We start from the raw sequence: 17573 nt of genomic DNA on the forward strand, positions 1-17573 counted from the left end.
TCCTTGTAACCAGTACATCATGGTGGTTGGAGTTCATCTCTTCTCCTCGAATGGTAACTTCATATTGCAATAGTTTTGCGCGAAGATCTTCAAAACTTGGTAACGAAGGAAGACATAGGAGGGATGTGACCAACATATGATAATCAGATCCAAGACCATTTAGTGCCTATTGAACTTTTTCTTTATCAGGAATTTCACAACCCACCATGGCTAGTTGATCAGTGATGGTCTTGACTTTGTTCATGTACTATGTGACTGACAAGTTTTCCTTCTTTAAGAGCTGAAATTCTTTCTTTAAATGTAAGATTCTGACCTCTGAAATCTGAGAATAGGTTTGCGCCAACCTCTGCCATAGCTCCATAACGGAGCATTCGTCGGGGATGCCCACTAATACCTCTTGGGAAAGAGTAGAGGTGATATATGCCACAACCGCCTGATCCTTTCTCCTCCATGCTGTGAATTCTGGATTACGAACCAATTTGTTGGAGACCTCCCCTTTATCATCTCTCTCCTCTTGCAAAACAAACTCTGGTGGTGCAGGGATAGATACATCAAGGTATCCAGAGAGATCCAAACTCCTAATAAAGGGCAATATTTGCCTTTTCCAAGTTAAGTAATTCGAGTTGGTGAGTTTTTCGGAAATAAGTTTGCCAAGGAAGCTCGATGGAAGAGAGGGAGAATCCATGAAATAAGGTTGAAGAGAAGAACGAGGAATATATCAACAAGACAATCCAACAAGTTAGAGAAACAATCAGAATTCACGACTCTTTTTTTCTTTTTCTTTTTTTACCGAGTCACTGTTTCTCTTATACCTTTAGTGGACTGCATGATTTATATTGGTCAGAATCTCATCAGTTTTTTGCAGACTCCAAGAATGTAAAGTTAGGCCTAATAAAAAAATTGGCTATTAGAAATTGGCAGAGGGAAGAGACTAATGGTCCTGCACAGCCACACCCCAACCGACGCAAAGTCGCCCTTCGAAAATCAGTCAAGATTGGCAGGCCTCGTTATACAGGTTTGAAACCCAATAAGGTCTGTAGGTTGAGAAATCTGACGTGAATAATCAGATCTGATGACAGGAACGTGAATAAATTTTTTTGCGAAAAATGGGTTTTGACGTCAGAAGAGACAGATCTGGAACGAAATCAGATCTGAAATAGGAATCGATAGAGGGAGAAGAAGAAGGCAGATTTAAGAAGAATCGATAGGAACGAAATCAGATCTGGAAAAGAAAACAGAGAGGAAAGATGTGGAGATATGGGAAGAGACAAAAAAAATTGTTTTACTAACCTGGAACAGAAGACAGATCTCTCGAGACACTTTTTGGAATCTGTTTCACGCCCTTGAAGTCAGGTGCGATCCCGCTCTGATACCATGTAAGTTTTTGTTTACCGAAGTTCGGTTGATGCCAAGGAGAGAAACAATACCTGTGAGAAGGAGAGAGGCGGCAACAACAAATGGTACAATCCTCATTAGATTTATATTAAAATTAGGTTGGGTCTGGATATTACATTATGTTACATCAGATCCAGACCCAAACCCAAACCCAAACCCGTAACTATACAATGAATTTCAGGTTCAGACCCAATTCCGTAATGGGCACAGCGGTCCAATCCAATCAGTCTTAATAATCTAGGTGGTTGTTCCATGTAAACTTCTTCTTTCAAATCTCCATGCAAGAATGCATTTTTTATATGAAGCTGACTCAACTTCCATCCATGTTCAACAACCAAGGAAAGAATACTTCGAATCGTTCCCATTTTCACCACTGGGTTAAAGTTCTCATCATGGTCTTGCTCTGCTTCTTGAGTGAATCTTTTTGCCACCAGTCTGGCCTTGTATCGTTCAATGGTTTCATCTGGTTTATACTTTATTTTGTAGACCCATTTGCATCCGACAACATTTTTGTCAGGTGGTCTGGGAACAATTTCTCAGGTTCCACATTCATGCAAGGCTTGCATTTCATCATTCATAGCTTCTACCCATTTGGTAGAAGTGGCTGACTGATAGTACATAATAGGTTCATCTTCCTTATTGAGGGCAGTTAAAAAGAGCCAAAAATCCAAAGAGAAGTTGTTATAGCTGACCCACCTATCAATAGGATGTCGCATGCGATTGGATCTTCTGACCTCAATAATATGAGAAGTAGGTGTAGCTGTTGGGGCATGATTAAAAGAACCTGACGTTGTCATTCTCTATCTAGTATAGGAAATGCCCTTGTATTTGCCTGATACCGATGATGGTACTTCTTCCCCATTCTGTGATCCCGATGCTCCAATAGTCTCAAACATTTCTTCTTCTTGTTGTACACAATCTGGAGAACAAACTTCATTGGGACTAGCAAAAAGTTCTGAGTTCAGCCAAGGAGAATAAACTTCAATTGTGGTAGAGGACATATCCGTTGTGCCGGCTTTGTGATCAAAGTTTTGTTCATCAAAGACAACATTTCTTGAGATTCTGATACGTCTGTTGGCAAGATCATAACACCTATATCCTTTGTAGTCGTCTGCATATCCCACAAATCTACACTTCCGAGCCTTGTCCTGAAACTTCTTTCTCAGGGATCGATCAACGTGCACATAACAAACACATCCGAAGGTACGTAAATCGTGATAACTAGGATGAACCCCAAAAAGACAGTAATAAGGAGATTTATTCTCCAAAACAACCATAGGCAATCTATTTATCACATGTACGGCAGAATGAAAAGCTTTTGTCCACATATTAATGGGAAGATTACTGTCATAGAGCATACTCATAACACTTTCGACGATATGCCTGTGTTTTCGCTCAGCAATCTCATTTTGTTGAGGTGTGTGGGGACAGGACACCCTTCTTCCTATCCCATTATTTTAAAGAAAAGAAATAAAGTCACTGGATGAGAACTCCCCTCCTCCATCACATTGGAAGAATTGGATGGACTCAGAGAATTGATTTTTTATTAAGGAAAGAAAGTTTTGAAACAAAAGAAAAACTTTCGACTTATTTTTTATAAAATTTATCCAGGTGTATCGAGAGTAACTGTCAACAAAAATTAAGTAGTATCTACTTCCAGATCCAGAGGCAACTGGGACAGGCCCTCATACATCAGAACATATTATTTCAAAAGGCTTTGAAGCTCTCTTATTAACGGAGCGAAAAGGCAATACATGACTTTTGTACAAAAGACAACTGAAACACTTTTGACTTCTCTCATCGACATTAAGACTTTCTTTTGGAATGAGATTATTAGAAACAAGTTTCTCAATAAAATGACTCCCACAATGTCCTAACCGACTGTGCCATAGGAAAGGCTTATTACATTCAGAAATACTAAAAACATTTGTTGAAGGGAAAGAACACGACTCTAATGAAGACTTCAAATCCAGATGAGGAGAGCGAACAGAATGACATGGAGCTTCTTGAAAGACATACATATTGCCTTGTCTCTTTCCTTCAGCAAACGTTTCCCTTGTGTAAAGGTCCTTGACCTGCACAGAGAAGGGAGTAAATTCGACTGAAGCATGATTATCATCAACAAGTTTAGAAACAGAGACAATATTTTTCTTGATATTGGGAGCATGAAGGACATCAAAAAGTTCAAGGGTACAATGTGACATGGGAATGACAAATTTTCCAACGTGAGAGACGGGATGATAAGAGTCATCACCAGTGACAATCTTACTTTTGCCAAAATAAGGAATAGATTTAAAAAGTTTACCTGCATCACCAACAAACCAAGTTCCTTAGTCATTCTGCTTTAAATTCAATTCTGACAAGGCGGATATCAACAGATCTCTAATCTCTCCATTGTCTCTGATATTGTTGGACTTTCGTTTTGTTTCTATCTGTGAAGACTTTCCTTTATTTTTAGGATTGTGCCAAAAGTTCGCCTTGATATGCCCCCTTTTGTTACAAAAGAAGCAAGTGGGGATAAATCTTTGTCCCTGAGCATGAGTCAACATATTTGGAGTGAGAAGCAATTCACGTCCTTCGTGTCCATTTCGCCCTTGTCCCGCTCGTCCTCAACCATAAGTCACCCTTATGGCAAAAACTTCCTGAGAATTTGTATGAGCTCGATTTTCTTCAGAAAAACCTTTCAGAGTCATTTCATACTGAATTAATTTAGCCCGCAACTCATCAAAGGTAGGAAGAGCAGGCAAGCACAATAGAGAAGTGACGATCATATTATAATCGGATTCCGGTCCACTCAGGGTTTGTTGTACCATATCACTGTCACTCACATCACACCCTATAACTGCAAGTTGGTCTGTGATAGACTTCATGTTATTTAGATATTTCATGATGGTCATGGAATCTTTTCTTAACATCTGGAATTTTCTCTTGTGAAAAACCATCCTCGCCTGTGAAACTTGTGAATACGTCTGAACCGATTTCTCCCAAAGGTGCATGGTTGTACAGTTGTCAGGGATTGCAACAAGAACTTTTTGAGACAACGTACAGGTAATGTATGCAACTACTGATTAGTTTTTCTTTTCCCAGTTGAGATATTCTGCATTTTTGACATACACAATTGAAGTTGCCCATTTATCATCTTTCTCTTCTTGCGTAACAAATTCTAAGGGGTCTGGAGTGGTTTCATACAGATGACCTAAGAGGCCTTGGCTCCTTATAAAAGGAATGATTTGTCTCTTCCAAATCAAGAAGTTTGAGGTGGTTAACTTTTTGTAAACAAGCTGATTGAGGAAACTCGATTGAGAAGGATGGGAATCCATAACTGAAAAACAAGCTGATTGGTTTTTGTTTTTGTTTTTGTTTTTGTTTTTGCGGCTGTGCAACTTTCGAGAAACTAGTGATAAAAAAATTTTGGATTCAAAAGGAGAACCAGATCCAAAATTTTTTGTTATATTTATGGGGTTTATGATTAACACGATAAGAAGTTCTGAAGAACTCACATTGAACTGAATTTAAACTTGACTGTGTTTTCAGACAGAACACAGATGAGTATGATATGAGCAGAGGGTGGGATATACGAATATCAGATTGATAACGAGGAATGGCCTGTAGCCACTAGATGGATTAGATTTAGATTAGAAATCTGATATAAAAAAAATGGGCAGTATATAAAAGGAAAATCAATCAAAGACTTAATATTTCAGATTTGATGCAATTTCACGCACATATCTGAATATTTCGGTTCAAGTGAGAAAAAAAAAGAATATGCAGAGGTGGAGTATTTCAGACGAAGAAGAAGATGGGTCGGTTTTGGGGATTCACGTGAATGCAGAAAGGTGAAGTGTTTCAGATCTGGTGCAAAAGCACAACCAGATTTGAATGTTCCAGACGAAGAAGCCGATGTGTCAGTTTTGGGGATTCACGTGAATGCACAAAGGTGAAAAGTTTCAGATCTGGTTCAAAAGCACAACCAGATCTGAATGTTCCAGACAAAAAAGCAGATGGGTTGATTTTAGGGATTCACGTGAAACGTGAATCCTCCAAAAAAAATGAAGAGAAGAGGTGGAAGGAATAAGAACCTTTCTTGATTGAAATAGTCAGGTCGCACCTTTTGGAAGCCACTTCAAACCCTAGGTGAACCTGGCTTTGATACCATGTGAGTTTTTCTTTTTTACTTATTTTGTGAGAAAGAGAAGAGAAGAGGAGAAGAGAAGCTGCGGCCCTAAAACATGCATTTATAATGTATTGATATACAATATGGATCCGAGTCTGGTATAGTATCCAGACCCAAAATACAATGTACATGCTGGCAAGTGTAATATACAAAATACTACTTTTTCAACTGCATTATTTATTAAGTCTTCTAATAAATGAATAATTATCTTATTGCTCTATGTGGATGCCATGATTATCACATGAGGTGATAAACAAGTTAGTCATATCATGGATGTTCTCAAGTACAACTTTGATATGACAAATCCTGATTTTTTCCGTTATTTTCTTGGTATTGAAGTTGTATTTTCACCTCGTGGTTATTTTTTGTCTTAGACTAAGTATGCTGCTGAGATAATAAAATGATCTGGGCTTTTCGATGAAAAATAGTTGATACTCTAGAGGTCATCAACGCTAAGATGAAAAAAGATGATAGAGAACCTCTGAAGGACCCAATGATTGGAACCTTATCTTTATCTCTCTATTACTCATCATGATATTGCTCATGCTATACATTATGTTAGTCAATTTCATGGATGTTCTCAAGTACAACTTTGATATGACAAATCCTGATTTTTTCCATTACTTTCTTGGTATTGAAGTTGCATTTTCACCTCATGGTTATTTTTTGTCTCAGACTAAGTATGCTGCTGAGATAATAAAATGATCTGGGCTTTTCGATGAAAAATAGTTGATACTCTAGAGGTCATCAACGCTAAGATGAAAAAAGATGATAGAGAACCTCTGAAGGACCCAATGATTGGAACCTTATCTTTATCTCTCTATTACTCGTCATGATATTGCTCATGCTATACATTATGTTAGTCAATTTCATCATGCCCTTACTACAATATACATGAGTGTTGTAATGAGAATTATTAGATATATTAAAAATACTATAAATTATGATTTATTTCTTTTATCTTCTTTCTCGGTAGAAGTTATTGCATATTCTGACTCTGATTGGGGTGGAGATGAGAATGATAAGCACTCAACCACCGGTTTTTGTATATGTGTAGGTAACTTTTGCTGATTTTGTGGAAATGCAACAGCAGGTGTCTCTTTCTTCCACAAAAGGAAAGTATCATGTCATGGCGATAACTACCTTCGAATTAATATGGTTGAGACAATTGTTAGAAGACTTTAGCAACACCCTCCAGACTATATTGCAACAACAAAAGCACAGTATATATAGCGAGCAATCATACATTTCATGAAAGCGCCAACACATTGAAATGGATTGCCACTACTTTCGTGAAGAATTTTTAATGAAGACCATCACGTTGTCATATGTACCATCTGAATATCAACTAGCAGACTTCTTCACCAAAGCGTTGTAGTTGTCCATATTTCACTTTTTTCTTAGCAAACTCTCGGTTGTTGCACCATGAGTTTGAGGGGGGTGTTAAGCTATATATATATATATATATATATATATATATATATATATATATATATATATATATATATATATATATTCTGTGTATATAAATTGAAATACCCATCAGGGGTATTTCAGTCATTTTACTCATATAATAAGGGCAGACTTATTTTGCAGATTTTCTGTTTTAGTCAAAATGACTGTTGGGATAGTCCAACTAGTTGTTATACTGCTCCTCCCATCTCTCATATTTGGCTCTATAAATAGAGCTCTCTTCCTTTTTGTAAGTAATGCTTCTCTAAGCATATTGGTGATTAATACATGACTATATTTTTTATGTTCTCTCTTATGCGTTATTGTGTATCTCCTTTGTGAGATTGTGTTTGGTTCATAAGTGACCTCTTTGTATTTGTGCTCTCTTGTAGCCCTTAGTGTCATTCTCTTGCATTTCTTTTGCTTCATTACACATTAATGGACGTATTTGTGTTGCTAATGGTGTTTCTAAAAGTTGTTTAAACAAAATCAATGCCTTAGACTTTGTCGCATATCGCAAGACCCTAATGCAGTTTGTCTTTCGTGTTAGTTGGTGCTTGGTCAATCTTCTTTGCATCTATTACTTTCACCGTCATAACCATGACAATGATTATGGCCATCACCACCGAGAAAACTATTTATGATCTGCCAAGCTGGGAAAAGATGATTCATCTGTCTTGAACTGTAGATTTATGGTTGAGATGTCCTGATGTCATGTCAGTGACTCCTAAATGAGTAATTTCGTTTTGAACACATCTCATGGTTGAGACAGCCCAAGGTCAGGCCCATGACCCCTATGTAAGAGAGATTCATCCTTACATGAATGGATTTAATCAATATTCCTTGATTTTAACCTGTAAATGAATTTTATATGCCATGTAATATCATCTGTTTAGGTGTTCCGTGCATGCTCGATGCAGTAAACTGATGTTAATGCCAGGACTCCATGTTTATCAACAAAGAAAAAGGTAGGAATCCATCATCAACACTTTCACCTCACAAAATATAAAAATCAGGCTGATCTCTTCCTGTTGGTTTAATCAAGCTGATTTTGAATGGTGGTATTTAATTTCTATTTTTGTTTCCTGTTCTTTGTTTTCTGAAATATCGAGATGATTGTCTTGTATAGATTGCAGTGGTTTGCATGATCTTTATAAGCGTTTTAAGAAACTTATCTTTTATAGTTTGCACAATCTTTATAAAAAAAATTAGTTTACTGGGCTACTTGATGTTTTACGTATTTAGATTTATGTGGTTTGTTCATAATGCTTATTGGATTATCTTTTATCTGCCAGAGAACCGAGGGAGATCCACTTCGCGTATACATGGATCTTGAGCCTGGTCGGAAATCTTCGGGATACGAGGATATTTTTATTACTTACCATGCTAAAGACGATGTTCAGTCAACTTATGCAGGGGCATTGTTTCATAATGGTCGGAGTTATCACATAACATCTCAGAAGCAAAATGTAAGTCTGCATAAGCTTCTTAGAACCTTCACCAAAGCTGAAATTGTCATTAGAAAACCACACTGAAAGATAGAAGGCTAGATCAGATCAACCGGAGTAAAATCTTGAAAATTCAAAACACAGCTGCCTCTATTTTCTGTGCACAAAAACATGAATACTAGTCCTACTTGTGTGTGTATGTGTGGGCATGATGCTAACCAGTTCACCATATTCTTTTGCCCCTAAAAAATTTTGAAATACCAATGGTGGTTTCTTACCTGAACGGTAACCATTAATAGTAAAGTAATTCTGTGAAAAAGTATAAGGCCTGTTTATAGTTGTATTTTGGGAATAATTTTTTATATTTATGTTTTCAAGATCTATTAAATGCCTTTTATAGTGTTGTTTATCTAAAAGTGACACTATGGTAATTTTGAAATCTCATAGGGGCAGCACAATGTGGTGAGTTAACATCCACACAAGGTGTTGCATTAACAGTTGTTTTGTACACACAGATACCCGGACGTCTTTTCTCATATATGGTAGTATAATGCAGTGTTTTAGTTTCCGATCAGGAAACTTCTCTTTAGATTGCTTTCCATGAACAGTTTCAGAGAGGATTTCAATAATGTTCTGAAATAGTAATTGGATATAGGTTAAAATGTATCCCTTATATTGGCTAACCAAAAGAAGAGAGGAACAAACAAGTGTATGTCATCCCATTATATGAACTTGTCAGGCTTTCATGTTTTTTTCCTGCTATGTGTAGGATACACTTGTTTACTGGTCATCTTCGAGATGCCTTCAGCAGAGAAATCATCTGGCGAAGAAACTCCTCTCCATGCTGCCTCATCATTCATTTGGCAAATGTTTGAACAACGTTGGAGGAACAAACATGGCATTAACCTATTATCCAGAGTGTGCTAACAATGATATTACGGTCCCGAGGTGGTGGGACCATCTTCACTGTGCCATGTCACACTATAAGTTTGTCCTTGCCATTGAGAACACCATGACAGAGAGCTATGTTACTGAGAAGCTCTTCTATGCATTGGATTCAGGATCTGTTCCTATTTATTTTGGAGCACCAAATGTGGGGGACTTTGTTCCTCCAAACTCAATAATAGATGGTTCAAAGTTTGCATCTCTAGAGGAATTGGCTTCTTATGTGAAGGCCCTTGCGAACGATCCAGTCGCATATGCTGAATACCATGCATGGAGAAGGTGCGGTGTAATAGGTAATTATCACAAGGCACGGGCGATCAGCCTTGACACGTTGCCATGTCGGTTATGCGAAGCTGTGAGTCGAAAAGGTGGGAGGAGTGCAAGAACACTGTGAACATGGCTTTTGGTTGATTTTGTGGTAGATGTTTCAGAATTGTTGTGCATTGGAATGTTAAAGTTCAACATATCCCAGCTTCTTGTTGTGCTTCTGTTTTTGCAATTCAGTGGAGAAACGGCAATGGTCCTTTGAAGGGATGTAAATGTGGGGCATCATATAAGCATTGCCTTATATCCTGAAAGAGTAACTTGGTGTTTTGTTTTTCACCTACATGATGTCATATGCATAGACCTGAATGAGATAATTGTTAGGGTTTATGTCTGGTACTAATGATAGTAAAGCTCATTAGTTTTCTAACCATATAATGAGTGCATAAATCAGGAGTTAATATTTGGTGCTATTGAAGCTACAAAACTATTGACTGAAAATCATAAGTTCAAGCTTTATTGACTCAGTCTGTCTAGATAGATGTGTTCAACATGGGTTGTTTGCTAAGAATCAAACCTTGGATTGTGTTTCTTCGGTCTAAAAATAAGATTGAGTCTTTTTTTTTTCATTAGCTAGCTGGGGTTTGACAGAAACTGAATACAAAAAGAATCAAAACTCCAGTCTGGGGGTGGTCCTTCCACGATTTAGTTCTTAAAAAAACTGTTTACATAGAATTCCGTAATCTAAAATTTATTTTCTACGAAGTGACCCTTATAGATCACATCCATAAGGTCCGATCTAAAAAAACTAAAAGTATAAAAGGTGATATATAGTCATAATTCTATGCTTTCAATAGCACCAATTATTAACCCATAAACCAGACTATTTACAGTCTTTATAGTGAAAATGATAATTTGATATTTAATTACATAGTCTTTATAGTGAAAATGATAATTTGATATTTAAGCAAGTTTTAATGGAAAATTGTTGGTTACCCCATTGTACCCTCTAGTAGAAACAATAGTTGGATATAAAATCCATTTTGCCATATGTATCCCCGTTTCAGGCATACCAGTTGCTATCTGTTACTTCTGGTATGAAACTGGTTTCGTGATACTGAAATTAGTTTCAGAAACACCGAGAAACTCATTTTTAAATGCATATAAAATTCGTTCATAAAATATAGAAAACCAATCTCTTGTACAAGTGAAACCAATACCAAACCTAGTTTTATTTGTAGTGGTGACAATCATCGTACCCCTCTCAAATAAGGCAAAATATGGGATAAAAGGACCTCAACAATTCACATCCCCTCTTACAGTATTCTTATCCGTCTTCCAGAAACCATCAACATGCTTCTCACATTCGTGAGGCTGTCATGTGAGGTTATTTCTTTTTCTTCAATTTAAACCTGATTTTTGTACTTTATATATGAATTTCATGGTTGAGATTTGAGAAGAGATAATATATCATGCTCATAGTTGCATACTTTTCACAAATTCTTTCAAGCGACTGCCTTTCCATCATTCATCATATTAGCTTCAGATTATTTTATGTTTTTTCTTTATTTGTTTAGTCTTAAAACATTTTGCTTATATATAACTATTCATGATGAAATTGTGTGATATGTTGATCTTTAGTGCTTTTGCTTTACTTAACAAATTTTTTTATCACAACATATATGATGTCATTATTCTTATAACATGAATGATGAGATTTAGTTTCCCGAAACCTGTATCAATTTCCTTAGAAACTCGTTTACATTATTAAGGAATCTGCAGATCAAGACCTCGTATCAATGTCTATTAAAAACTCATACCAAAATTTTTAGGTAAGCATTTTAATGAAAATGTTCATGAAACTTTTGTGGGCCTTGAGTACCCATACCTATACCGATACCCGTACCTGTCTCTGACAACTATGGTAGAAACCACCTGTTCACATTTTTTTTTTTGTGAACTAAGCCTTACAAATATGATCTACATGGTTTGCCTAGTCAAAAACATGTTTTAGACAATCCTACAAATTTAAACTCTCTACAATTCGTCAAAATTTTAATATTAAGATAATATTTTTATTTCGAAACATGTGCATTTCGTAGTAACAGACCATGCCGAAACACATTTGTGGGGTCAAATTGGCTAAGTAAAGCTCACACCTATGAGATTCAGCTAAAGTACTATACTCTAGGGTTTAGCCAATATTGTCCCGGTTTCAATAAGTGGCCGTGGGGCCTCACCCGGGGTTTTTCTTGCTTCGGCGAGGGTTCCTCATCATAAAAAAAAAAACAATTGAAGAATGAGGGCTTGACAATGCAGGGAAATTTCATGAAGTAGATACTTTGATTTTTATATCAAAACAACTTAAGTAATTATTGACGCATTGAGTAGGTGAAACCCACTACTATGTCTTCCAACTAAATAGTACAGTACTATTGTTAGTACCAGAAATTTACCCTGCTTGTAGTAACATAAACGACGCTTCTTCTGCTTATAAGTTAAGCATTCTAGTATCTGAATTTGCCAAGGTGTCTTACTCCCAGCATCCCCAGCTCTAGAGCTGTCAAGGGTATTGACCCGGTGCACCTGAATCCGCTTAAACCATAAGTAATCGGATTTGTGTTACATCGGGTCAAGAAAATAAAACCGCAAATCTGACACATAATTTAAAGTGTATCTAAAATGTACATTTTAAATTATAAATGCATGAAAAAATTATTGGATCAGGCCAGGTGAGGTTGCATATCCTACAAAAATTACAGCTCAAATTTGACCCATATCCCATATGTTACTGTCGTCCGTTGTTGTTTGACCCAATTTATATTCAAAAAATGATCGTACTTTACGGCTGATTTGATGCATTTTCTTAAAATCTTCATAATTTTTTATATTCTTTTCATGTCCAAAATCACAAATATCTAGATTTAAAAAGACCTTTTTATCCTTTGCAGATGCAAACTTTCTCGTATATATGCAAACTTTCGCACAAATATATGACTATTTTTTGCAGAACAGTCTCTATTTTTAGATATGTATATCTCAAAAACTTATGTTTTTATAGTCGTTGCAAAGCTGAGACACAACCCTATAACTTTTATGTTTTGAGTCAGAACCGAAAACCCTTCAAGGGTTTTCGTTTCTGAGTTCTAAAACCATAATAGAAATATGCTCTCAGACCGGAACAACCGAATAATGGGTAGTTTCAGAGGATGTTTTGACCTAGAACATAAAGAATTCTGAAAAAAAAATACAAAAAAGAGTAAAAACTAAACAAAAATATCTTTCCAATGACACATGATTTGTTAGAAAACGATGAAGAAACGCTGAAATACAACCCTGACAACATTTCTAAAACTTAAAAAGTCCGCATAAAATATATGCAGACTTAAGAAAGCCCGCATAAAATATGTACAAACTTCCTTAAGTCCGCATAAAATATATGCAGACTTGAGGAAGTCCATATAAAATATATGCAAACTTGAGGTAGTCCGCATAAAATATGTGTGGACTTCCTCAAGTCTGCATATGTTTTATGTAGAGGAAGAAGTCCACATAAAAATATATGCGGACTTAAAGAAGTTAGAATAAAATACGTGCAGACTTCCTCAGGTCTGCATATATTTTATGTAGAAGAAGTTCACACATATTTTATGCGAACTTCCTCAAGTCCACATATATTTTTATGCGGACTTGCTCAAATCTGCATATATTTTATGCAGACTTAAGGAAGTCCACACATATTTTATGCGAACTTCCTCAAGTTTGCATATATTTTTATGCGGACTTCCTTAAGTTTGCATATATTTTATTCTGACCTGAGAAAGTTCACACATATTTTATGCAAACTTTTTCAAATCTACATATATTTTTATGCAGGCTTCCTAAAGTCTGTATATATTTTATGCAAACTTGAGGAAGTTTGCACATATTTTATTCTCAAGTCTGCACATATTTTTATTTAGACTTGAGGAAGTTTGCACATATTTTATGCAAACTTTCTCAAGTTCACATATATTTTATGCGGACTTCGTCAAGTTTAGGAATGTTGTCGGGGTTGTATCTCAATGCTCCTTCGTTGTTTTCAACAAATCGAGTATCATTGAAAAGATATTTTTGTCTAGTTTTTTTTTTGTATTTTTTAGAATCTTTTATTTTCTAGGTCGAAATGTCAACTGAAACTACTCATTGTTTGGTTGTTCTAATATGTGGAGTATGTTTCTATTTTGGTTTTAAAACTCAAAAATGGGAACCCTAAAAAGGTTTTCGATTCTTACTCAAAACATGAAAGTTATATGGTTGTGTCTCAACTTTCCAACGACTATAAAAACACAAGTTTTCGATATCGAATTGAAGATATAGAAATCTAAGAACATAAAATATTCTGTAAAAAAACAATCGCATATTTGAGAGGAGGTTCACATATATAGGAGGAAGTTAAGATGTGCAAAGGGTAAAAATGTCTTTTTAAATTTAGATATTTGCAATTTCAAACAAAGAAAGAATAATGAAAATTATAGGGTTTTTAAGAAAACACCTCAAATTAGCCATACAGTACGATCGTTTTTCGATTTATATTCGGGTTGCCTTTTATTTTTATACCCTAGTGTTCGGATTCGAGTCGGGTTGGGTACCCTTGACAAACGTGACCCATCTCTCTATTGCAATGTCCTGTTTATAGGAGCCATTGATCCTAATTAGACACAATCCATCTCCAGCCAAAAACAAATCAAAGAATAGGAATGTCAATGAATTGTATTTTAGCTGATATCCGACCAAATTCTATTCTATTTAGTTGTATTTGGTAATTAAGCCAAAACCATATCTGCACCACCATATCCAATTATAATCGGATGCCGATATAATTTTGATTTCTCACTATTGAACCTGAGAATTATCCTAATTTGACAGATATATGAATCCATCCACATGTAAACAAGCAGATCTGGTATGAGCTTTTCACCATCCAAATTTGAATCTGTTTAGCCAACATCCAATTAGTTGAATATGATATTGGTCAAATCGGATTTGAATCCTAACCATTTACATCTCTATCAAATAATGAATTGTTAGGCAAACCATAGACTGAAAAATGAATTGGACAATCTTAGCTTGCCTTGTTTTATTGCATATAAGCAATGACATCATAAGCTCAAGTTGAGTCCCAACAGTTCATTTCAATAAAAAAATTGTTCATGACTGAGTGAAGATCTGAACCTATGTCACATGGAATGCAATAAGAACCAATGTTGTCAATATCAACGCGAATCAACTTAAATTGTTCGATACTCCATGGGCATCTTTCGCTATAAGAGTATGGTAGTTACCTTAGACAAGAAAGATACTCTATCTGCATTTTCCTCTACCACTTTTTAATCTCCAACATCCTTTGCTTTACTTTCAAGCTATTGTGAATCCTGTGGCATCCACAATAAGGCACAACACAATACAAGAGAGAGGAAACCCGAATGTAAATAGTTCAGATTTGGATCGGTTGAACCCAATACCATGTCCGACTAATCGGATGTTGGTTAATGGATTTTAACAGTGAAACTATCATACCAGATATGCCTTTTTGCATGTAAACGGGTTTGGATATCCATCCAATTCAGATATTTGTCAGATTCAGTAGCAAAAAATCAAAACCATATTTGCATGATATTATAATCGGATATGGTTTTGGCTTACCAAATGCAATTAAACATAATATCAGATAAAATCTATGAAAAATTATTATACAGTACGAGTAATTTGATGTGATTCTCTAAAAACCCTACAATTTTTATATTCTCTCGATGTCCAAAATCATAAATATTCGACATCGTTACGACACTTTTACCCTTCACAACTGTGAATTTAAGCATTTTTAAGATAAAATTGTACCACCCATCGAATATGTCCAACGCCCATTTAAATCCAGAATCACAGGTTTTTTTATGTGAATTTAGACCTTACGAACTCGCATAAATTTATTTGCAAAATTTTAGTGAAACTGAAACCACCAAAATCACAAATATCATATTTTTTTGCATATAATAAAAATTTTTGCATAAAAATATTTGTGAAACATCTCTCTCAAATAACATACTTTTTTCTCATATATTATGAAATCACATAAATTTATGTGTGAAACACTTACCACTAATTTCCCAAATATCTTATGTTTTGTATATATTGCACGCTCTCACATGAAGTTATTTGTGAATCTTTAAATATCACAAATATCATACTTAAATATTTGTGAAACTATGACAAATATGTGATATTTCTTATTTTTTTTGAATTTCTCGAATCATATATAAACTCGTTGTGTCTCCAACCTGTTTATTTTCGCATAATCTAGGTCTTTTTTTATCTTTTTTTTTTATCTTTTTTCTCCAACTAGTGGTCCACAACCTGCCTCCCTTTCGGTTACTAATTTTGGTAACTATTTCCAACTCACTTGGGTATATCATATTTGTTCGCATATATGTTCCAAAATCTCATGAAGTATATTTGCAAAAATTCTACTGATAAACAAAACTCAGACATTTTTGTATAATTCTTTCTCCATGTATAGACAACTCAGTATAATTAAGATAAAACTATATACAGTCACTTTGCACGAAATAAGATAACGTGAAGTTTAACAATCGGTTGTTTCTTGCTCTTTGAAACTCAAGGCTCTTTGAATCCTTTCTTTTGCAAGAATGTGTACGACCATACATCTCAAACTACCTAGATATACACATAAAGAAGTAATTAATTAAAAAAATAATGAATATATATATAAAGAAGCAATTAATTAAAAAACATGAAATATGTACACAAAGAAGCAAAATCATTAAACAACAATGGATATATATGCATATTGTTATTTGTGGTGCCACCTGTTGTGGCCAACCTCGCCACATATACTGCACTTGTATGATACAATATCTTTGTGTTATGTTTTCCATCTATTAACCTTAGGTCCTCTTGCTTTGTGAACCACTTTTGGTGGATAAACAACTATAAGAGTAGATAGAGTGATGTGGGATAATATCCGCCATCAGGAAGAGAATATTGATTATATACAGTGTGATATGATTCAACTTTGAACCACTTGTTACAGTAATCCTTTGGTAGGTTGTCCTCATACAAAATACATGTGAACGCATATTCGCAAGGAATCTCGCTAACCTGTCACTCTTCACAAGAGCACAAACACCTCTAAACATCGATACAGTAACCATGCAATTGATTGTAGGCTTCGTACCGTTGTTAGAGGAACACACTACTTGCACATGTATTTGTTATACCTTTTTTCTTCAATTCTTCTAGCTTTTCTTTGACCTTCAACACCATAACATATGTCATATGATGCTCCACAATCTTTCTTTTCTAAAAAAAATTCATCAGCATAAGATGAAGTTTTTCAATAAGTAGAATTAGGGGCTTGCCAATATGGTGAGAATCCATGAATTGAAGTTCTTATCTATATTAGATGTTAATCAACCATATCTTTTCGCTTGAAACTGGCAGTTAGCCTAATGTTTCGGATCCACGTCGGTGGCAATATAATTGTATGTGATTGTGCTTTATTTTTTAACCTTGTCAAGAAAATAATTGTATTGTTGTTTCATGGCTGCTCGAGTTGTACTCCACTAAAATACATTGAGTGATGAACCAAATTTCTTCTAAAAGTTCTTCATCAAATGCATTATGCAAAATCCAATATGACATGTACGCCATGCATGTGGGACAATATACTTTAAACCTAGATCCTTGTATAAGATAATTATCAATATTTCTTTCTCTTTAAATTCATCAAAGTGTATAAATTTGTACTTTAATACCTCTAAAAACTATGTTCATAAATTTTTTGACTCGTTATCAACAACCGCAATGCTACTGGAAACATCTCACCACAAGGATCA

General features: G+C 35.3%; 1 protein-coding gene across 1 annotated transcript in view; it reads left to right on the forward strand.

The window, feature by feature from the left end:
• The window catches only part of FUT13 (fucosyltransferase 13), a 31504-nt gene extending 21477 nt beyond the window's left edge, over positions 1-10027 (forward strand). The window contains exons 2-3 of the mRNA XM_089996924.1: positions 8317-8490; positions 9239-10027. Of these exons, the coding sequence (XP_089853050.1) occupies positions 8317-8490; positions 9239-9808 (744 nt within the window). The 3' untranslated portion in view covers positions 9809-10027. The remainder of the gene's footprint in view (positions 1-8316; positions 8491-9238) is intronic.
• The last annotated feature ends 7546 nt before the right edge of the window (positions 10028-17573 follow it).

Source organism: Nuphar pumila, chromosome 2, assembly GCF_984573655.1.
Source record: "Nuphar pumila chromosome 2, dmNupPumi1.hap1.1, whole genome shotgun sequence".
Classification (NCBI taxonomy): domain Eukaryota; kingdom Viridiplantae; phylum Streptophyta; class Magnoliopsida; order Nymphaeales; family Nymphaeaceae; genus Nuphar; species Nuphar pumila.